General features: G+C 50.3%; 1 protein-coding gene across 1 annotated transcript in view; it reads left to right on the plus strand.

Annotated features, from left to right (window-relative positions):
* Nucleotides 1-10,433, plus strand: part of Myo18b (myosin XVIIIB) — a 194,338-nt gene extending 183,905 nt beyond the window's left edge. Inside the window, exons 42-43 of the mRNA XM_032886778.1 lie at nucleotides 6,910-8,134; nucleotides 10,225-10,433. Coding sequence (XP_032742669.1) covers nucleotides 6,910-8,122 — 1,213 coding nt within the window. The 3' untranslated portion in view covers nucleotides 8,123-8,134; nucleotides 10,225-10,433. The remainder of the gene's footprint in view (nucleotides 1-6,909; nucleotides 8,135-10,224) is intronic.
* Nucleotides 10,434-23,535: the final 13,102 nt, after the last annotated feature.

Raw genomic sequence — 23,535 nt, forward strand, 5'->3', positions numbered from 1 at the left:
TTGCATCACTGGGCCATCTTCAGAGGAAACCCACTTCTCACTGCAGACATCATGAGTACTAAAGATCTTATTAATTTGCTCTATGGTTTCAGGGTGTGGGTGAGGGATAGGGGCAACGGGTCACCTCTGGGGGTGATTCATAATGTCGTTAAGTGTGCATCGAGTCTCTTGTGGCTCCTGTCCAACCGTCTCTGGCTCCAGCTAGATGCTGAAGCAGGGATTGTGAATGGTGCCGTGCGGTTATGTCTGACGCCAGAGGCCTGTGACTTGGACCCGTGGTTATGTCTGATGTCTGACGCCAGGTCCAGAGGCCTGTGAGTTGGACCTGGCTTTTCAACTCAGTATAACATGATGGGCTTTGACAGAACATGTGAAAACTTGGGTAAAACTTCACCTATATCCCATCCCTAGCCTGAGAGGGGAGGGACCTGGGAAGAACAAAGCATGAATAGCATCTGACCACTGAGGGTCCTGGTCCAGGTCCTAAATCCACTTTGCATGAAACCCATGAGCAGATGTTTTCACCCCAGTGAGCCTCAGTTTACCCCTGTGTGAGGTAGGACAATGATACTGGTGACATGGTACAGCGGCTTCATCGCCTGCAGTCAGGATTCACAGCTGCTATGGTCACACTCGGGATAGAAACCCAGGAGACACATCCATGAGACAGTCTGGCAAGGAAAGGGAGTCCACAGGAGATCCCTTCTCAGCAGCCAGCTTCTTCTGAGCATGAGCCATACCTAGAAGTCCCCTCTCCGTCCCTCCTTGTCTGCCAGTCTGGGCTTTGTTGGTTAACATCTGTGCTCAGTCTGGGGTCTTCCTCAGCCCCTGTGTCAGGGCTCTCAAGGACGGACAAACAGACAGGTGTTAAGATACTAAAATGGATTGGATTAATGGAGATCAACACTTTGGAAATGAAGCGGCACACACTTGCTCCTGAGTATTGCAGGGGACTTGGTTTCTGAACCCCCACAGATGCCGACAGTCGTGATATGGTTCTAATTTGCACCATCCACACCCACACTGACCCCTCATGTCCTAAGTCGCTTTATGACACCCAAAAGACCATGTCATACTTACCTACTGGCCTAAGAGTGGCCACAGTGTATCGTTTAAGGGAAACAGCAAGAAAGAATATCTGTGAGCATTTGGTACAGTCACGGTTACTTGTCCAATGTTTTCGATCTCGTCGAGTCCACAGAGGCAGAGTATTGCAGATAGGGAGGGTCAACTGGATGCGTAGGTAAAACTGTGAGATGCGCTGCCCACCTTGAAACTCTGGGATGGATGGAGGCCGACCAGCAAGCACACCTCATCTGTAACTCCTAATAAGACCCTGAGACCTTAGACATGCCCCAAAAGAAGCCTTGCTTGAGAAGAAGATGATCCAGGATTTGAACCCACTATCAACCGCTTAAAGACTCATCTTCCTAACTTTGCAGGTTCCAGGGTTCCAGAAGTTTTATATCCTCTGTAATATTAGGCAAACCAAGCACACAGGACATCCCTATGTCGTGTTCCTATGGAATCACTGGTCAGCAGTTATTGCACTCTTACCGTGTGCTGGGCATCAGAGGATCACGAATAACTCATGTTGGGCTGACCACCTACTGTGTGCCAGAGGACCGAAGACCGCCCTCGCGGTCTTTTATGTGTTTTGGGGGCTGCTGGATGCTGGATTGGCTAGTTCACTTTCTACGTATTGGCTGAGCATCTGCCATGGCCTAGGGCACTAGGCAGTGGTGGTAGATACAATGGGTATGTCTATCCTCTCTGTGACACTGGTGGATGTGGACCCCTCCATTTCTGGCCTAGAGAACATAAGGCAGAAATCCCAATTGCAGCGTCATTCAAGACAGCACCAGATAAGGTCCCCAGCTGCCAAGATCTGATGTCAGAGATGGTGTCGGCCGTGTGTCACCCACAGAGTGTGACAAGAGGCCACAGAGACGAATACATTGCTCTGTGTTGGCTCACCTACTTAGGACCCCACTTCTGCTACCTCCTCTCTGTGTGCCATAGGGATGTTCCCTCTCCCGTGCTATGGCCTGGAGGTCTTAACTCCTGTCTCTCAGGGTTGTCATGGAGGCAGAAGAAATGCCTGTTCTCTTCCCTGACTCCAGGGCGGGGCCCAGCATGCTGTGGCGCCATGACTGTGACCACTGACTGGTTCTGCACTTGAATATGAGAGCCACCTCAGTGCTCGTTCTTTGGAGTGACTAAGGCACAGGCTTCAGAAGTCGCTGAGATATCTCAGGAGCCTCCCTTCAAAGACCAAGCCCTGCCCCCACCTGGCATTCATCACCCTGTCTCCCAGCCACTCAGCCCTCAGTACTGTAGCATCTCCTTGGCCAGCACTCTGAGCATCAGGTGGACATCTTCATTATCCATCATACATCCATCACAGGAAGCTGACAGAGAGAGGGGTGGGGAGAGGGGGGAGTGGGAGGTGGGGAGGCAGAGACAGACAGAGACAGGCTACCCTAGAGGACACCTGGAGGGCAAGAATGAGTGTCACAGGCCTGGGTGCCTGTGCTTGAACGTTCCAGAGCTGGGACAGGATGTGCCAGCCTCAAGTGGCAGAGTCAGAGAATCCCTGGACCAATAAATCCCACAGTGTCTGCACAGAACATGCATACAAAGAACTTCATACACAGAAGCCAGCAGATGCAGCCGGCCACAGGGAAGTATGAGAGGGACCAGGGATGTGGAATTCTGTGTCTCTGCCTCTCACCCAACACCCCTGTCCTCTGCAGTCCCCTCAAGAATCCACTTGACGTGATGGCTTGTGTCCCTGTGGATCCCTCAAAGGCACCAGGCCTTCCCAGGAGGCAGAGCTCAACCCTGGGCCCTACTCGTGAGGCTAAGCACCCACAGCACTCAAGGGCCCCCAGCCTGGGCCTCCTGCACCTTGCAATACAGTCTAGACCTGCAGACCCATATCTGGGCTCCTGGCTGATCCTGCTACCCAGCATACCCCCATCTTTTTGTCAGAGATGAAAATGGCAGAACTGGTCTGTCCTGTGATTCTCCATTCCCCTCCCCCTGCCCTCATCTCTGTCCCCCACTTCCCTTCCCCAGCATCTGGGCTTTTCATCTTTCTTCAGCCCTGCCCCCCCCCATTGTGGTCTACCAGATGTCCCTTCCTTGCTCTACTGCAGCTCCTCTGGCATCTCTGCCCCTCACTTTCTTTTCTCCTCTTCCATTCTCCTTCTTCACTACCCTGATTACATCCACCATTTACTGAGCACCTACTGTGAGCCAGGTTGAGTACTGAATAGCTGTGGGACTGAGAGACAGCAGTCCCCAAGTCCCAAGCAGCAGGCACCCTGAGAGCAACAGGACTGAGAGTCCCAGAGTCCCAGGCAGCAGGCACTCTGAGTGGCAGGCGATAGATGAGACTGAGGCTTGAGATACATTCATCACGCCCACCTCCTTTCAGGGCCAAGACAGCATGGAAATGACTTTTGTCATCTCAGCAGCAGCCCACTGGCCCTGACAGCTCAAAGCTGTTTATTAAAAAGGAGAATGAAATGAACAGAGTGGCTGCCACCTTGCAGCGTGTGTGTGTCTCTGTGTGTGTGTGGGATGAAAGTGTGTGTATGTATGTGTATGTGTGTGTATGCATATGGGTGTGTGGGAATGTGTGAGATGTGTGTGTGCACATGTATGTGAATGTGTGCATGTGCATGTATGTAGGGTGTGTGCATATATATATTTGTGTGTGTGGTATGTGCATACATATATGTGTGGTGTGTGATGTGCCTATGTGCATGTGTGTGTGCATACATGTGTGTGGTGTGTGAATGTATGCATGTATGGGTGTGTGAGGTGTATATGTGTGTGTGCATGGATGTGTGGTGTGTGTGTATGTGTGTGCATGGGTGAGTATTGTGTGTGGTACGTGTCTGTGCATGTGTGTGTGCATACATGTGTGTGGTGTGTGTATGTATGGGTGTATGTACATGGGTGTGTGGTGTATGTGTGTGTGTGTGCATGAGTGAGTGATGTGTGTGTGTATGTGAGTGAGGTATGTGTATGTGTACGTGTGTGTGTGTGTGTGTGTGTGTGTGTGTGTGTGTGTGTTGGAGGGAGACATTCTAAGGCACTGCTCTCGACAAGCAAGCCTTCACATGATTGGAAAGCAGCCATTGGGCTTCACACTCAGTGCTCAGGCAGGTCCAGCTGTGATGGGACAGGAAGTGACAGGCAAGAAACAGGAATGAAGCAGCTACTGTGGAGAAGCGTGGAGCTTTTGTTTTAGCACACAGGGCCACCGCTTCTTGCTGAATGATGCAAGGTCACTGCTCACATGGTGGCCAGCCCCCTCAGTCCCACTCATGGTCTCTCTGGGCTCAGTGGCAGGTTTTGTCTGGAGTCTGGGAGGTTGGGGACGGGATGGTAACAACCAAAGCCATTTGCAATCAGCTGTTTCTCCTTTCTGTGTTCTTGATTACAGAATGGATGCCAAGCACATAAACAAGAGTTTTTCTTTTGTTTTCCTAACCAACTGCCTATGAGGCCAACATTGTAGAGCCCAGACAGTGGGGCTTCCTGTGTGGTGGGAGGCAAGATAGAATAGGACTGGGGACGGGCAGGTCCTGGCTGACTGGTTGCTAATACTAATTCTGCAGAGTCTAGCATGGAGGAGGGGTCAGTGAGCACAGCCAGCTCCATGCTCCATCCTCATGAAACTGTTTAACCTGTCACGATCTGGCAACATCTCTCAGGCGCCATATTGGCAGGATCCTCTAGGAGAGAAGCCCATGGGAAGAAGCTCTGACCTCCAGTGTCATGGCCTCTGAGTCATGTAACAAAATGCCCTAGTCCAAGTGACTTATAAACCACAAATGTTGATTTCTCAACCTCTGTAGGCTGCAAGTCCAGGTTCATAGTGCCAGCAGATTCAGTGTCTGCCTTGTGGGTATCTGTCTTCTCTATCCTGGTGTGGAGGAATGGGACCATTAGGTTGTCTGGGGTGCCACTCCCGTGTGTGTGTGTGTGTGTGTGTGTGTGTGTGTGTGTGTGATGTGCATGTGTATACATGTGTGTCAGTGTGTACATGTGCCTGTGTATATATATTAGTGTGTGAGTCATGCTGTGGTATGTGTGTGATGTGCCTGTGTGCACATGTGTGTATGCATGGGTGCATGCATACATGTGTGCACGGTGTGTGTGTGTGTGTGTGTGTGTGTGTCTGTGTGTGCATGTATGGGTATTGAAGTGTATATGTGTATGTATGGGTATGTGATGTGTGTGGTGTGTATCTGTGTGTGTATGTGTATAGGTGCATGTGTGTGGTTATGTGTGCATGTATGTGTGTGTGAGGTGTATATGTGCATAGGTGTGTGATATGTGTGGTGTAGGGGTGTGTCTGTGTGTCTGTGTGTACATGCATGTGTGCGTGTGCGTGTGTGTGTGTGTGTGTGTGTGTGTGTGTGTGTGTGTGTGCAGGCCAGAGATCAACCTCAGATGGAGCCCCTGTCCACCTTGGGCTTTGACACAGGGTCTCTCATTAGCCTGGAGCTTACCAATTAGCATAGCTGGCTCATGGTCTGCAGGAGCCACCTGTCTCTCCCTCTTTAGCCCTGAGGTGACACATACACACTGCCACACCAGCTTTCATATGTCAAGTTAGGTCCTCACACCTGTGTGCCCTGCAAGAGTCTTGCCCTCAAGACTCTATTGTCTAACACCTATGGGGTGTGATCACCCTCTAAGAATATAGGGGCCAGCAAAGACCCTAGCTGTACTTTCCCATCCCCTGCCAGCCGTCCCTCAGTGTGGTTATGTCCCCAGACTCCAGAGTCCTATTCCTGTGTGATCAGAATAGAAGTGGCTATTCCCAGCCAGGGGCAGGATGCTTTTCTTGAAGCTTTGTACCAACGTCCCAGCCATCTTAGGTGTGCAGCAAACCTTCCACACTTGTCCCCACTTGTCCCCATTGTCACAGAGCCAACAAGCAGCCAGAGCCTGAGTGCACCTTGCCTGGTCCCACCTCACTGCTGGCTGGCTCTAGCAGCTCTGTTCTCCTTGCCCAGATCTGACATCTGATGTTCCTTTCTGTTTTTAAATAAATTATGAGACTTCTTCACTAGTGGGTAGACAGGGGCTTGTTTCCCTGAGAGGAAGGGCTCAGAAATATTTTATTTATTAAGGGAAACACTGCAGGCCTGCCACCTTCCTCCTTCAAAGAACAGCCTTTATATATGGTCTCACACGCAATTCAGGATCCTGGCTTCGGGAATGTGGTGCATGGCTGCCACAGACTGCTGAATAAAAACGGAGCCTTGTGTCCCAGCATAGAAGCTGCCTGTTGCCCCACCTCCACCATCACCCACACTGGCCCCTTGAAGAGCTGATTTCATTTGAATCTTTTCCTTTAGGGGAAATGATTTTAACTGCCCCCGATATCTTCCAGGTGTCTCATAAAATACGTCACCAAGACACAACTGGGATGCCTGATGCTCTAGCACCACACTTGTTGGAGCTGCCCTCTGAGCTTCCCCTTAAATAAATAAGCCACACCTGCGTGTCCCCCCTCCATGCTTGCAAAAGTGAATTACTTACTCAGCGTACCTCTGGGGCGATATTCTACCCAGTCAAAGAGAATGCCCATGTCTCCCACAGTAGTAGCTCCTGGGTTGATGCACTCAAATGTACTTAGCTGGGTTTAATTATAGATAGAAATTATGCCCTCAGAAAGAAGCACAAAATCATTTACACAGCTGGAGTCTCCACATCAAGTCACGTGATTCACTCGAGGCTGCGGGGCGGCGGTAGGGTCAGCCTTTGCAGAGACAAAATAACACTCACCCTCCCACCCCCACCCCCACCCCCGGGCTTAGCAACTCCCTAGATCTCGTGAATCGAAGTTTCTAGTGATTGCGGTTTTTCTTCTTGACACAGGGTAAGTGAAGAAGCTGGAGACTCCGAGAGGCCGAGACCAGCGTTGACCGTGCTGCATGGAGACTGGGATGCTCCCAGAGACACCGCAGGGGCTGGCTCTGTATCTCTCCACCCAGTCTTACCACAAAAGCCTTACCATTTGGGGGACGGGGAAGGCTTTGCTGTCCACATAAAAAGCACCCCGGAGCGGCCAGGTTCTCTGTCCTCATCTCCTACTTCTCGGAGCGAGGTCGTGTCACCCCTGCCCAGCCCATCGGCGGCCCTCTCAGAGTTCGTGGAAGAGCTCCGCAGGAAGAGAGCCCAGAGAGGCCAGGGTTCCACTCTGCATCTGGGTGATGGACCCGTGTTCTCCATCTTCCAGACCACCGGGGCTTTCTCACTTAGGAGGGGCAGAGCCAGCAGCGATGAGGGAGATCTCTCGCTGAGGACCAGGGTAAAATCTCCTCTGGGAGCAGAGAGGAACACTGGGGCCACAGGTGGTCTCCCCCGGTCCACCAGTCTCAAGTGTATCACCTCAGAGGGTGCTGAGGGCATCACCCGGCTGCCTGACAAGCAGAAGACACGGTTTGGCTCCTGCGAGTCCCTCTTAGAATCAGGACCCAGCACAAGGAGAAAGCTGAGCTCCCCCACAGCACTCCTGTCACCTACACTTCGTCCCAGGAGGCCGTGTCTGGAGTCCTCCGTGGACGACGCAGCCTGCTTAGACCTGGGGAAGGAACCTCTTGTCTTCCAGAACCGACAGTTCTCTCATCTGATGGAAGAAACTCTGGACAGCGACCCGTTCAGCTGGAAGCTTCCGAGCCTCAACTACAGACGCCAGACCAAAGTGGACTTTGATGACTTCCTCCCGGCCATCAAGAAGCCTGATGCTGCTTTATCTGGGGCTTCCAAAGATGGGAAGGAGGCTTCAAAGCATCCAGGCGTCCACTTTGAGATGGGAGAGGCCACCGACCGCTCCTTTCTCTCGGGGATCAAAACCATTTTGAAGAAGAACACAGAGGCCAAGGAGGACCCCGCTCACCTCTCTGACTCCTCTTCCTCCTCCGGCTCCATTTTGTCCTTCAAAAGTACAGATGGCATGAGAAGTGGTCCAAGAGTCCCAAGACTCCAGGGTGACGGTGGGGAGCGTATGTCCCCCGAGCACAGAGAGCCTGGCTCTTTGAGGAGAGACGATGATGTCGAAAGCATAATGAGAAAGTACCTCCAGCAGTAGGGACCGCTGCAGGTAAGGACAGATGGCAAGTAAGGACAGATGGCCGGTAAGGACAGACAGCAGTTCAGGCAGCCTCTATGGAAATGGGGGTTTGCTCAGCTTTAACCCCGGGGTAGTTTGCTTCAAGGTGTCAGAGACTATAGTCAGAGTCACAGAAGTCACTATAAGACGCAGGGGGATGCATCAGAAAACAGAGGGTCCTGGAGGAGGATGATACAATGACGGGGCGGGGGCAAGCCCAGGGTATGTGTTTGTCACATGCAGAGCAATCTCTACCGAATGCATGTATCGGCTGTGGGTTGCCAATTTATCCCCAGTTCACAAGTTGACCAACTGAGGATCAGAGAGCTCAAAATCACTTGGACCCTGAACTCCAGAATCCTCTCTTGCCTCTCTAAGGCTTGTCCTTCTGCCTGCTACCCAGATGTCCTAAGCAAGGAAGCTAGAGATGCTCTGTGGCCCTCAGCTGATACAAGCATCCCACTACGGGATCTCAAAACCGGAGGCAGAGGCGCCAAGCGGTTGCATGTAATTGCTCAGTGTGTGAACCGCCACAGCTCCCAGGTCTCCTGGCAGCCTGTGCTCTTGTGCTCCTGCTCCTTCAAGAGGCACCCTCGGGCCACTGTAAAGTCACTGCCCCTTCCACAGAGACCTGCTTGGGCTATATCCAAGCAAATTAATTTGACTTAGCATGGCCTTCTCTCTGCTCTCAATTACCAAGTAAGGATCTGATATTCATTTACATTATTATGCTCTCGGGGACATGGAAAGCAGTTTCAAAGGCCAAGCAAAGAGCATACGTCCACAAGGGGATGGTGCTCCGGGCCAGCGTGCACCTCGTCTCTGCCATTACTTTTTTTTTTTTTAACTCCAGTGTCCTCTTCCCTCCCAGGGAGTGTTCACTGTACTGGTGAGCACTGACTACGTCTCCCAGATTCCCAGGCTGGGGTTCTAAATAACACCACACAGCTCCACTCCCCAGGCAAGCTCCAGCTTCAGCTCATCCCTCCCCCACGGCTAGCATGGCTCATGGGTGAGCCATGGGGTCTTATCCTCAGCAGGGTAATTAGTGGACAGTAGCCAGAACTTGAAGATTTAATGAGAATGCAAAATATCAGCAAGGTTGGTTGTAGGGTTGGTGGTACACACTTATGATGCCTATGCTGGGGAGGTTTGGGCAAGAGGGTCACAAGTTCAAGGGCAGCCAGGGGTACATAATGAGACCCTGTCCCAAATACACACATACACACACACACATATACAAAACCAAATACGCATATATACACATACATATATGCATACACATAGACACACATACACATTCATATAGACATATACATACACAGATATATACATATATACATACACAAATATATACGTGTATATTTATGTACTCATACACACATGTTCATATACATATATACACATTCATACAGACATTCATACAGACATACATATACATTAATACAGACATACATATACACATGTACACAGACACAGACACAGACAGACAGACAGACAGACAGACACACACACACACACACACACACACACACACACACACACACACAAGTGACAGAAACAGCCTGGCCTCTGCTCAGTGGAGGGCAGGTTACTCTAACTTTGTCCTGGGCTGGCCTGCCTCTTGTGGTCCACTCATAAAGAGGAAGGGTTCACAATGACTCGGGGTTCTGGAAACTTCAATCCATCATGGATGGACTCTGTGGCTTTGGGCATGTGGGGAGTACCAAGGGCAAAGCTACTCCCTCAGGGCAGACAAAAAAGGGGAAAGAGGAAGAGAGTAGGGCCCATAGAGACATTATTGGGGAGGGGGTCCCCCAGTGACTAGAAACCACTTTTCAGCACCTCCCAAAGGCAAAGAAGCCTTTAAACTTGGGCCTTTGGGGACAGTCCAGACCCAGTAACAGCAGCCCCTTAGAAATCTGTCCTGCCTTCCTCCAGGGGTGGCCCTTCAGCTCCCCGCTTTCTCTCCAGTAAGCTCCAGAGAGAATTCTCTCCAGGCTCCGAGAATTCCGGGCTTGCCTTCTCCTCTTCCCCAGGAGACCTTCTCAGCTCTCACTCTCACCTGTGTTTCCTTCCAGCGTCCCCAGACACAGCTGCCATCAATGACTCCCTACTCCAAAGCGTTGGAGAGAAAGAGAGAGACACCCAGGCTCCTGGGGCCTGCCGTCCAGAGCCAGACCACATGGCCACCCTCAAGACGTGGGATGGGCCCAGAGAGACATGTCCTAGCAGGTCACCAGGCTATGCAGATGCTTAGTCTGCATTAAATAAAGTTGCCTTCCCTGGAGTCTGTGTGGTTTCTCTGTTCAGGCATGGCCACCTTGGACTCTGAAGGGTACAGGTGGGGCAGTAAGGTGGGTCCCAGAGAATGGAGTCAACACAACCGGCTGAACACTGCCAGTTCCCTCCAGCCATGTCTAGAGGCGCTGACCTGCCTCTCCATCTAGCCATTTCATCTTTGCAGTAGCGTGACCACGTCTAGTAGGCCTTCCTAGATCCCCTACTCTCTGCCCCATGGGTATGTGATGTGTATGTATGTATGCACATGTATTGGTGCATATGTGTGTATGCAGGTGTACAGGTATATATGTGTATGTGTATGTACAGGTACATATATATGTACATGTATGGGTGCAAATGTGTGCATGTACATGTATGGGTACAAATGTGTGTATGTACATGTATAGATGTGTATGTATGCATGCATATGTATGGGTGCATATGTGTGTGCATGTATATAGGTGCATTATGTGTGCATGCACATGTATGGGTGCATATATGTGTATGCACATGTATAGGTACATATGTTTGCATGCACATGTATGGGTGCATATTGTGTATTCAGGTATATAGGTGCACATGTGTGTATGTGTGCAGGTACATATGTGTATATGCACATGTATGGACGCATATGTGTGCATGCACATATATGGGTATGTATGTGTATGCACATGTATGGATGCATATGTGTGCATGCACATATATGGGTATGTATGTGTGTATGCTCATGTACCAATACATATTTATGCATACACATGTATGGGTGCATATGTGTGTATGAACGTGTATAGATACATATGGACACCAGGCACTGGATATCTTCCGCTATCACTCTCTACCTTGAATGTCCGAGCTTGCATTCACTCACCCAGCTTGCCCAGCTGGCCCTAGGAGTCTAGGTCAAGTCCCCTCTCTAGTGCTGGGATAACAGCTCTACATGAGTTACTTCTATGTCTCTGTGATAGAAAGGAAGGACTTTTGGTTACAGAGGGATAGAGTCACCCCACCCCATCCCAGTAGCAAGGGACAGGCATGGTAGCTAAAGCAGGATGCTGAGGGCTCCCCTATCAGGAACCATGAGTACAAAGCAGAGCAGAGGACCTGGAAATAGCATGAGTCTTTAAACTCTCAGATCCCACCTCCAGTGACACACCTCCTCCAAGGCCATACTTCTCAACCCTTCCCAAACAATGCCATCAAATGTCGACTGATCGAGTGCTCAAAGTGATCAGTAGACACTCAGAACCACCAGAACCACCAAGCCCAGCTTTCACCTGGGTGCTGGGGATCCACACTCAGGCCCACATGCTTGTTACAAGCACTGAACACTCAGGCCCAGGCCATTGTCCTTCGTCTCCCTGGGTTCCCACAGTTACCTCCATCCTGTCCTTTCTATCTGCTTGGTGAGTACACAAAAACATGCATATAGTCAAGAGCCTCCATGAATGAATGAGCCCAGCACCCTGAACACAAGACAGGAATAGATGAGTGTCCGGTGTGTTACAGAATTTGTGACTATGCTCTCCCCCAGCCCTATCCACACTCAACCCCACCCATACTCACAGCCACACCCAGACAGCCCCTCCCACTCACAGCCCCACTCACAATCTCACAGCCAGCCCCAACCACACCAAGCCCCTTCCATGCTCAGCCACTCCCACACCAGGCTCCTCCCATGTTCTGCCCTTCCCATTCACAGCCTCACCCATAGCCAGCCCCTCTCACACTAAGCTCTGCCTACCCACAGCCCCAGCGTTCACACTTCAGCACACTGGAACCATAAACTTCATGAGGCACTACTTCCAGCCTCACAGCCAAGATACCTTTTTCTTTAAACGCCCTCAGAGGAGTCAGAATAATAATTACCAGTTAATAACAGCCAGCTATTGTGACCATTGATCACACACCATGTGGCTGCTGCCGGGCCAGGATTTACATAGCTGTCCCTCGTAGTGTCACAAAAAGCCCTGAAAGATAACAGCGGAGACCCCTTTTTACAAATATGGGACCCAAGGGATTCTGAATTCCTTCCAAGGTCTCCGTTCCTCCCACCCGCCCCCAAACACAATGTCTGTGTTGTGGGGGACCCAAAGCCTGAGTATAGTTGTGTGGATTCTGGGTATACCTGGCTGTGAGGACAGTACAGCAGTTTTTAGGACAGAAGTGTGTGTATCCTCTCTCAGTTCTGGAGGCTGGCAGCCAATGGCTAAGAATCCAGCCATCTGAGGAGCGTGGGAAACTCTCTTCTCCCCAGTTCCTTTCACCATCTTCCCTGTTTGTGCATATGAAACCACCGCATCTAAAGGAACTCCTTTTACACTTGATCGCCCGTCTCCACATAAGGTCATGTTCTGGGACGTTTGCCGTTAGAACTTCGAGGTTTCTCTGTTGTGGAGCTAGAGTGGACACAAACGAATCGAGACAATGAGTAAGAGGAAAGGGCGGCGCATCAGCTCTGAGCATGCTCAGTGGTGGGGGTGGGTGGTGTGGAGACAGCTCTGAGCATGCTCAGTGGTCGTGGAGGCAGGTGGGAGGGTGGAGACTCAGTTCTGAGCATGCTCAGTTGGAAAGACAGAGGGCGAAGGGCTTGGGCTGGGGTGCAGAGCTCCAGGTACAACACCCGTGGGGTGCAGTGGGCTTGTGTTCTCACGAATGTCTTCCATTATCCCACTGAGAGCTCCACTGAGGAGCCTGGAGCCTCCTCCTCTAGCCTACCGTTTCCCAGAGCAGAAAGACAGTTCATCAGGTTGTGGGGGAGCATGCAGAATATCTGGGTTCCGAGATTCTGGTGGAGAAGAGAGCGTGATCCAGAAGCATACGGAATTTGCCACGGGGTCGATAAAGGCCCCACCAGAGGGCTCACAGGGTTACAGAGCCTCTGCCAAATCACCCCTCTCCCTAATCCTCAGCTTCTTCCTCTCTACAGCGGGAACACTGGATAATAGAGTCCATTGAGCATTGTGGATACACTGTATCATTTGCTAGAGATCACAGAATTCTGCTGGCTGCATGGCCTCAGGCACAATGGTTTACTTCAAGTGCTTATAAGGCATGGATTTGAAACCACGCGTCCTGGACGTGGTTTCTCCGGGGCCTTTCTCTATGACCTTCATAGCTAGAACTGTCCTCTGCATCCTTCCACATTTTCAGTCTGTCTGTCCCCACAGATCTTCACCGGATCCATCTGGAGTCTCTCTGAATATACAAAGTTCCTTCCCCAACACTCAGAATGATCGAAGCCTGCCCTAACAACTAGGTTGAAGGTAATCCCTTCTGGAAAGTTCACTGCAACAAACATGACCCCGGTTGACAGTACTGAGCGCGCTCCCAGTTTTACAAGGTCACAGTTTGGCTCATGGCATATACTAGACAGTTGTGAGTGGCAGTTTAACACATTAATAACTGTATTAATAATGTACGACAGCCAGATAAACATGTCCCATTTCCCAGCCTCATCCCTCAAAGCAAGGCCCTTTTGACATCGGAAGAAAAGTCACATGACCCTCTTGGCATTGGACTTTCATGGTACTTCCTAGCCTGGAGAACAGGAGCCCCTGTGAGAGTCTCCACACCTACAGCTCTCATTCAACCAAGGTATGCAGGGCATCTACACAGCGCTGGACACTGCTCCCCATGCTGAGGCGACAGTGGGACAGGCAGAATGTGGTGGTTTGAATATGCTTGGCCCAGGGAGTAGCACTATTAGGAGGTGTGGCCTTGTTGGAGGACATGTGTCACTGTGGGGGTGGGCCAGTCTTCTCCTGTTTGCCTTCGGAACAAGATGTAGAACTCTCAGCTCCTCCCATACCACGTCTGCCTGGATGCTGCCATGTTCCTGACTGAACCTCTGAAACTGTAAGCCAGCCCTGATTGGATGCTGTCCTTTGTAAGAGTTACCTTGGTCATGGTGTCTCTTCATAGTGATAGAAACACTAAGACACAAAAGGACATGCAAAAGGGCCCTGCTTTTCTGCAGAGGACTGTGTAGTTGTGAAGACACAGACAAGAGGCAGGGAAACAAATCCAGCACCAGACAGAGACTCTGTGGGGACAATAAAGCTGAGAAAACATTTGTTTTCAGAAACATTCTTATAACGGAAGGAAGAGGCTGTTATCAGTCCTCCATCGTGTGTACGGACACCTCCAGAAAGGTGGAACCTAACAGCAGTGAGGATTTTCTCCCTCAGTGAAGAACAGAAATTCTAAAGAGGATCATTAAGAGTCAATTTACTAAGTCAGGCATAGTGGCTCAAGCCTGTGATCCCGACACTGAGGCCAGGTAGGAGGCTGGCATGCTGGAGGACAGTCTGTGTTCCATAGATAAAGTCGGTCTCAAAACAATAGCAGAACTAGGTCAGCGAAGTGCCCGTTGCACAAGCACGCACTCCTATTCCCAAGAACCAATGCAGAAAGGCAGGATACAGCTTCATTTACCTCCAGTAAAGAGGGGGCAGGAGGAGCCCTGGAGCTCCCTGGGTAGCTGACAGGGCTGAATCTAAGTTGTCAAGTTCAACAGGAGACCTCCACTCTGTTGTTGTAAAATTATAAAAAATGGTCTGTCTTCCCCTCCCACTAGGTCTGGCACCACAGGGCCCCACGGTATCTGGTAGATATCTTGCCAGAAACACACATCCCAACTCCATGGTGGTCCAGTGTCTCTGCCTCAACACCCTCTCCCAAACTCAATTCTCCAGAAGAAGGAACATACAACCTCTGACCCAATTGATAAGACATAATCGCCCACCTAAACATACAAAGCCCAGTACACATCCATCCCTTAATAATATTCATAACAACCTGAAAATACGGAGTGGAATCTTGACGTCAGCCTCCATGTTCTCTCTGCAGCTTCCCTTCTAGTCTCCTCCAGACTTCTCTTCCCTCAAATTTTTCTCCTTCCCATCCTTCCTTCTCGTCCAATGACAGTCCTCATTCTATCTTGTACCTGCCTCACTTGTATGACATCATCCCACACCACTCAAATAGCAAGGTGGAGAGAGTCAGAGGAAAGCACCAGGCCTCTGGCCTAGGCGCATGTGCATGCACATGAATGTGCACACACACACACACACATGCATGTGCACACACATGTGTACAGACACACACATGTGCACAAACACACACATGCATGTGTGCACACACGTGTACAGACACATACACATGTTCACAGACAAACAGACACAGACACACATACACACATACACACAGACACACACACACACACACACCCCACACTTCAATGTACCATCATACAACACAACCCAGATGTGAAGATGTCAGGGCCACAGAGTAGGTCCAGGTGTCTAAGTGTCTTCGCCAACTTCTCTTCTTACTTCCACAAAGAAGTCATTTTGAGCCATGCGCCCAGATCTCAGAAAAGTCTTACTCAGTAAGAATGAGATGGTGTCAAGGAAAATCCCCAGGCTCAGACAGTGGTTGGTCTGGAACGAGTCCTGTTACCCTAGCACTCAGGGTGTGGAGGCAGGAGGCTTGGAAACTCAGGGTTATCTTGGGCTACACAGTAAGTTCAAGGCCAGTCTGGGATACATGAGACTGCATCTTGGAAAATAAGGAGAGAAAAAGAAATGGGGGAGGGGAGAAAGAGGGGAAAGAAGGAAGGAAGGAGGGGGGAAGAGGTTGAGGTTGGGGGAGGGGAGAAAAGGACTGGGGGTGGGGGTGGGGGCAGAAGATTCCACTGAAGGTGCTCAGCGACCAGGCTGAGTGTAGGAGTTATTTCACATTCATTCATCCAGCAGTTGGGGGTGGGAGCTGCGCTGCAGCTTGCAAACCCTGCTTTTCCATGAGCTCGAAGAGCTCACAACAACCTACCAATTTAATGTGCTCTACAGGCAATGCAGGACTCCTTTGCTCCCTTCCAAGTGAGATGGGAGGAATTTACTTGAGGTAGCCAATGCCATCCCTCCCAGGACGGAAGGGGCTCCCAGAAGAGAGCCCTTTAAGCGCTGAGGCAGGGGCAGCCCCATGGGCAACAGGACTGCCTTGAGTTTCTGGGTCCAGCTTTGACTTGGATTTCCTGGGATGGGAAAGGTTGCTCTGATGGCTGGCTCAGAAGAGATTTTGAGGAGTGGGAGAGGAACTAGGGGACTCTCTTGGTGCCCTAGGTTCCTGGATGTCCCAGCCAGCACTCACCAGAGCCAGGACAATGCCTGGGTTCACACCCTCAGGGTGGTCCACTGGTCAGCCCTCTATGGCATCAGCTGGGAATTGGAGAGGGCACATCCTGCCTGTGAGGAAGAGAGAAGACCTTCACAGGCCAGACACAAGAACAGCCCCCAGACCTGCCTACCGCCTCCCTCCAGCTCCCTCGAATGCTTCTCTGCACAAGTGAAGGGCTGTTCTTCAGCCTCCAGGAACCTGGTGGAACAGTTCTGGCCCTTAGGTTAGAGAATATTTATGTCCTCTTTTCTAAAGGTAAAGTATTTCTTAGGGATGCTGATTAGCGCCCAGGCAGCCCCCAGGCTGCACTGTAAATACGCAGAATGGAGTGCTCATAGCTCCCATTTGTCCAGAAAACCAGAACAAATAAGCCTGAGGGCTATAAATACAGGGCGGGTCTCTCCACCTGGGAATTTCTTCCCCTCTGTTCCCTGCCCTCCGTTCATGAGTTTGATGGTTTATGGATGCTCTCGACATGTTTGCCAGGTACCAGGCACTGTGCTAAGCAACAGAGAGCCCTGCCTCTGTAGCCCCTAACAGCTAAATGCGAAGAAAAGGTAACAGGCGGGTGATATATTGAAAAATAGCTACAATATTGGTAACAATGTTGCTTTATTGCTTTGTAGGTTTGAGGTCCACTTTGTATATGCCCTCAAAAGGAAAGCATGGTGGTGGATCTGTGTTTGACAAATGCCTGTCAAGGCGGATCATTTCTTAATCCTTCAAGGACAGGAGAGAATGCTCAGTGGTTAGAACACATGCTGCCGTACCCTAGAGTTTGGTTCCCCATCACCCCTATTCCTTCATCTCCAGGGGACTTAAACTAATCCTCTGGCTGTCAAGGGTACTGCGATCACATGCACATACATGTGCACACATGTACATACTCTTACACACAGACTTCCACAAATGAAATCTTTTAGTCACTTCAGTAGGTCATTTTCTGTTTCCTCTCTTTTAAAGCTTCCTCTGCGGTGCTGAACTATCTGTCTAAAGAACAGATTGTCTTTCTATGACTTCCCTGCAGCTGACTGTCCCAGGTTGCAGTGTAGACACTCCTAGAATACCCTCGCCTTGGGCACTGGATTCATTTCTATAGGCTTTTGTTCTCAGTCTCCTGGATAAACTCCCACTGACTGAACATCAGAATCCTATAATGCTGTGCACTTAACTGTGATAAATTCCATCAGGATTGTCCATCCTATCTCCTGGAGGAGTTGGAGAGACTCAGGTCTTCCTCAGTGTGACCCACAGTGGCTGGAACCGGCAGCTACATTTTGTCCTGGTGGCTGCACAGCAGAGCCTCCTTGTGATCTTACTGGGTGTTTCTCTAATGTCTACCCGAGCTGAGTACCCTTTTCAAGTGTTTTGCATGTGTTCTTGCATATATCTGCCGAGGTCTTTACTGTCACTCTTGTCTCTTTATCACCAAGTTATAAGATTTTTTTATATCTCCTGTAGGCAAGTCCTTAGTCAGTAATCTGTTTTGAAGGTGGCCCACCCCCAGTCCCCAGTCTGTGGCATGCCAAATTTATTTTCTTAAAAATGCGTTTAGGGACCTGGGAATGTGGCTCTGTTGGTAGAGTGCTTGCCTAGTATGCACAAAGCCCCAGGTTCAGTACCCAACACTATATAAAACCGGGCTTAGTAGCCACAGGAAGTAAGGGCAGGAGGATCTGGAGTCTGGAGTCAGCAACAGCTACATAGCAAATTCCAGAGCAGCCCAGGGGACATGAATCCCTATCTCAAAAAATAACAATTAAGGGCTGGAGAGATGCCTCAGTGGTTAAGAGCACCGGCTACTCTTTCAGAGGTCCTGAGTTCAATTCCCAGCAACCACATGGTGGCTCACAACCAACTGTAATGGGATCTGGTGCCCTCTTCTGGTCTGCAGGTGTATATGCAGGCAGAACACTGCATAGTAAATAAATAAATCTATAATAATAATAATAATAATAATAATCGTCATTATTATTATTATTATTAAAAAATGGATCTATTTAAGGCAAATTCATTTCCAGCTGTCTTAATTACATCTCTGCAGCCATGATAAGACACTTCGACCAAAGCAACTTATAGAATAGTTTATTGGGGGTTTACAGTTCAGAGGGTGAGTCTACAACCATCATGGCAGGAGGCACCACAGCAGAAAGGCAGGGAGCCGAGGAAGTAGCTGAGAGCTCACAACTTCATCCACGAGCATGAGGCAGAGAGACATACCTGGAACAGTGCAAGTCTTGTGAAGCCTCAAAGCCAATGCCCAGAGACACACCAGTGCGTAGTCTCGAGGGCCACCTAGTCATCCGAATCTTGGTTGGAAGTTACATAGGACAAGACTCCAAGGCTACCTCCAGGGACATTCCTTCCATGGCAGTGACCAGGGCCAGTCATGGCAAAGGTCACCAACTTTCCTCCTTCACCTGATCCTGGCATTGTTGTGTGAGCTCAGCAGGCTCACCAGAAAGGGCAGAGTGCTTCCTCCAAGTGAGAGTTTTCTCTAGTCAGTAGACATTAAGGGAAGAGGGTATGCATTATGAGCATGGGCCTCAAGCAGGTTATATCCTTCTGTACCTGTCTCAACTCAGGGTGCACACTCCAGGCCTCCTGGATGCTTCACAGAGCACAGCCAGCTCACTCTGGCCATCTAGACGAAACCGACCACCAGCCAGTTTGTCAGCTAGGACATTTAGAAACGAGAGACACGCGCAGAGTTAGAAATGAGCGCGAGAAGATTGTGGAAAATCTGCCTGGGAGGGTGAACCCTGGCAGGGCAAGACGAGACCCCAAGGAAGATGTGTCACCTGATATAGAAAGGTTCTGCTTCAAGCCTCACATCACGGCCCTGCTGTTGGAGTAGAAATCTCAGCTTGCGTTATGACAGACCACACCAAACCAACACGGTTCCACGTGGAAAGGTTTAATGAGAGAAGAAGCGTAGAAAAGGAGAGGAGTAAAAACCGTCCATGAGCACGTGGAGGGAAGGGGGGAAGGGAATGGGGAGAGAAGGGACAAAGGGGAAGAGGGGAAGAGGGCAAAAGCAAGGAGTAAGAGCAAAGAAGAGAATGAGGAGAGGGGAAGCAGCCACTTTTTATAGTAAGTCAGGCATATTTGGCTGTTGCTAGGTAACTGTGGGGCGGAGCATACACCAGGTAACTGTGGGGGTGGAGCTTAGACAGAATACCAACGCCCACTCAACTATGCCAACCTGACTCTGAGGCCGAGATGTCCTCTTTGGACTCCAGGAAAGGGCAGATATGACTGGGCTCTGGCCAGGTTCAGTCGCTAGCCAAGGGCTTGGCTCCAAGTCTGCCATCTTTATCTGGAAGCTGATTCTCCATCAGCTGGAGGTCCTAGAAGCCGAGGACCATGGAGTAACCACAGGCCTTGCTGATAATGACCAATTCTTCCTTAAGCAAAACGTACAGCTCAGCGCACAGGCCTTCACAGAGACGGGAAGAGATTTACAGAACCAAGCCAAGCACCGCGCCGTCAGTCCCAGGCATGTAAGTGCTCCACACGGAGTCCCGCGCGCTCTTGGATTGTCACGAACATCTGCTATACGACATTCCTGTGGCAAAAAAAAATAGCTGCTCAGCGAGTGGGGCTCCGTAGTGTACTTCCCACAGGGTGTGGGTCAGGCACAAGCTCGGGGCTCTGCTCCAGCCAGATCAACAAGTACACAGCGGTTATGTTTTTATTGCCAGGGAGCCCGACTCTGCCAGGCAACCCTCAGCCATTTAACAATGTCTGTGCTTCCAACGTCATTAAGCATTAATTTGTAAAGATGAGACAATTGTGGTACTCTGGCGGCCTCCGGCGCAGGGGAGGAGGGGAATCAGAGCAAGCAATTGAATGCAGAGGCTGTCAGGGAACCTTAAGGCACGTGTTAATAATTCATGCCCATCACTGTGCACTTTCAAGCTGGGGCATAGGGTCGGAGGGGCTGGTGTGTGCTCACTGAGCCTGGGAAGTGGTCTCAAGGGAGAACTGGAGCTTTGACTCTCAGAATCACTGTCAAGTGGGCTCCGTGGCAAGCAGAAAGGACTGTTGTTTCCACCAGACATCGCCAGCGCCTCTCTCTACCATCTTTGCTGGGGGACTTTAGACTCCGCCATGAAAATATCCCAAGTGATGGTCGGAGAGGGGGCGCTGCCTGTAAAACATTTACCTTGCAAGCGCAAAGACCTGAGTTCAGTACCAACACACACACACACACACACACACACTCACACATATACACACACACTCACACATACCTCATGCACACACACACACTCACATATACACATACCTCATGCACACACACACTCACATATACACATACACATACCTCATGCACACACACACACAAACACACACAAACACAGAGCAGCATAAGAGAAGCTGGGTGTGCAATGCACCTGCTACCACAGTGTTGTGGAGGCAGAGATAGGGGAGACAAGTCTCCCTGGCTGGCCAGCTCAGTCTAAATGGTGATCTCCAGGCCAGTAGCAAACCTGTATCAAAATAGCAAGGTAGATAGTGTCAAAAGACACCCACAGTTGGCCTTTACTCATGCATGAGCACATACACACACACACACTCACACACACCTCATGCACACACTCACACTCACACATACCTCATGCACACACACATACACACCTCATGCTATCACACTCACACATGGACACACACACATACATGCATGCACATCCCATGCACATACTCACACACCTCATGCACACACTCACACTCACACATACCTCATGCACACATTCACACTCACACACCTCATGCACACACTCACACTCACACATACCTCATGCACACACTCACACACCTCACGCACACACATAGACACATGCACACCTCAGCACACACATGCATGTGTGTGCACGCTCACACCGACATGGCGGGGATAAGGGAGAGAATATCTCACTTCTGTCCACTCCCATCTGCCACCCAGTCACAGTCCCCAGCAGAGAGACCTTCCATGAATGATGCACTCGCTGCTCACCTAGATTCTGTTTCTATTCTTAAGAGTAGCCCCTTTGGGGCTGTCCCATCCCAACACTCAGTGTGCTCATGCTAAAAATAAAAAAGTTACATCGGGGCACTACCGCACTCACATCCTCCCACCCTTCCTTCCCCCTGTTGGATTCTGCTCACCAGTTGGTGTGGAAGACCTAACTGCCCACAGTAGGGCAACTGAAGACACAGGCACGTCGTCACTTGCAGTTCACTGACTGCACACCTCATCTTAATGGGATGGGAGGGGGTGGCAACAGTAGGAGCACCCAAAGGGACCTTGCTTATGTGGCTCATGGCTAGGGCTGGGCACTGTGGCTCAGATTTAGGAAGGATTCAGCAGGAACACACTGCGCCACTGTCTCTGCCTCTCGTGTGTGTGTGTGTGTGTGTGTGTGTGTGTGTGTGTGTGTGTGTGTCCTGCATATCGAAGGACACAGTTCACTAGGGGGAGGAGCATCACCAGTGTGGTGGATAGCGGCCGGGGCCATGAGTTAGCCCATTTCTGTCCAGTACAGCAGCTGCACAGGGCTGTGGGAACCTTAGAATGCAGCTGATCGAGGCTCAGATAAGCCGTGAGTGCCAAGTACATGCCAGATTGCACACATGCAGGTCACATGAAAGAAACAGAGGGTGTGTCATTTCTGACTTTATAAATGTTACAAGTAAATCATTTTGTTATATGGGGTTAAACACAATACATGTTGACATCTGTCCTAGCTGGTCACTGACCAGTGAGGCTGGTGGGCGTGGGGATGTTTCCAGCACAGGACTTGTCAGCAGTGTGCACCTGTTACACCGCCATCACAGCTGCCACTGTGATTGGGTGATTTCTGGGGCTCTGCCTATAGCTGCTTCCTTCCTCCTGCAGAAATGAAACACTGGCTCTCTTTTGCATTCCTGAACGCACATAAGTGTGCACATGTGTGCGGGTGTCCACACGCAGTACATGTGCACAGAGGCAGAATGGCCGATGTCCCTGCTTTTGCTTGCCAAGTTTTTTTTTGTTTTGTTTTGTTTTGATTTTTTAGATTTTCCACCTTTTGTTTGTTTCTGAGCTACTCTCTCACTGAGCCTGGAGCTCACAGTTTCTCTAAGACTGGCTGGCTGAGCATGGAGTCCTCAGGGCCCTCCTGTCTGATCTACCCAATACTGAAGGGACAGATGCATGCCACCACACCTGGGCTTCCATGCCGATGCTGGAGATCCAACTGCTCACACAGGAGGTGCTGTCCCCACTGAGCCATCTCCCCACTCCATGTCTGACTCTCTGAAGCTGGGATCCACCGTTTCATTCTGGTACTATGGGGATCCAAACAGTAGCAAGAGAAAATATTCAGCATTGCCGTGCCCCACAGAGCCACAAATGTGTGACTGATGTCCGAATGTCAGAAAGCTTGCTTGGTGTGTGTGTGTGTGTGCGTGCATGTGTGTGTGTGTGTGTGTGTGTTGTGCATTTGTATGCATGCTTCTGTGTGTTCATGAGTGTGCACATACCTCACCCTGCAGGTGTGGCCACACCCCAGATCAGGGAGACACGATGTCCACAAGAGGACATAGTGGCAGCGGAGAGCAAAGCCACCAACCTGGAGACTGAAGAAAACATTTCACAGTGGCAGAAAGCCAAGACTAAAGTGAATGGAAGGACAGAGATTTAATTTCCATGCAATTGTTTCAAGTGCTGCGGACGCCAGGTCTTGGGTTTAGAGGACTGTTTCCAATGCCAGGCTGCTCCAGACTCGCAGGTCCCATTTGCCATTTACTTAACTGTCGGGAGTGAAGCCTATTCATTCCCGATGAGATAATAACGTGCACGCATTTGTAAACTTTAAAGCGCTTGGCAAATAGGGAGCAGCGGTTGTCTTGCTGTCTTGCACAGTCTTGTGCTCCTGACCCATAGACACAGATGCATGACCACTCCC

Source organism: Rattus rattus, chromosome 16, assembly GCF_011064425.1.
Source record: "Rattus rattus isolate New Zealand chromosome 16, Rrattus_CSIRO_v1, whole genome shotgun sequence".
Taxonomy (NCBI): Eukaryota; Metazoa; Chordata; class Mammalia; order Rodentia; family Muridae; genus Rattus; species Rattus rattus.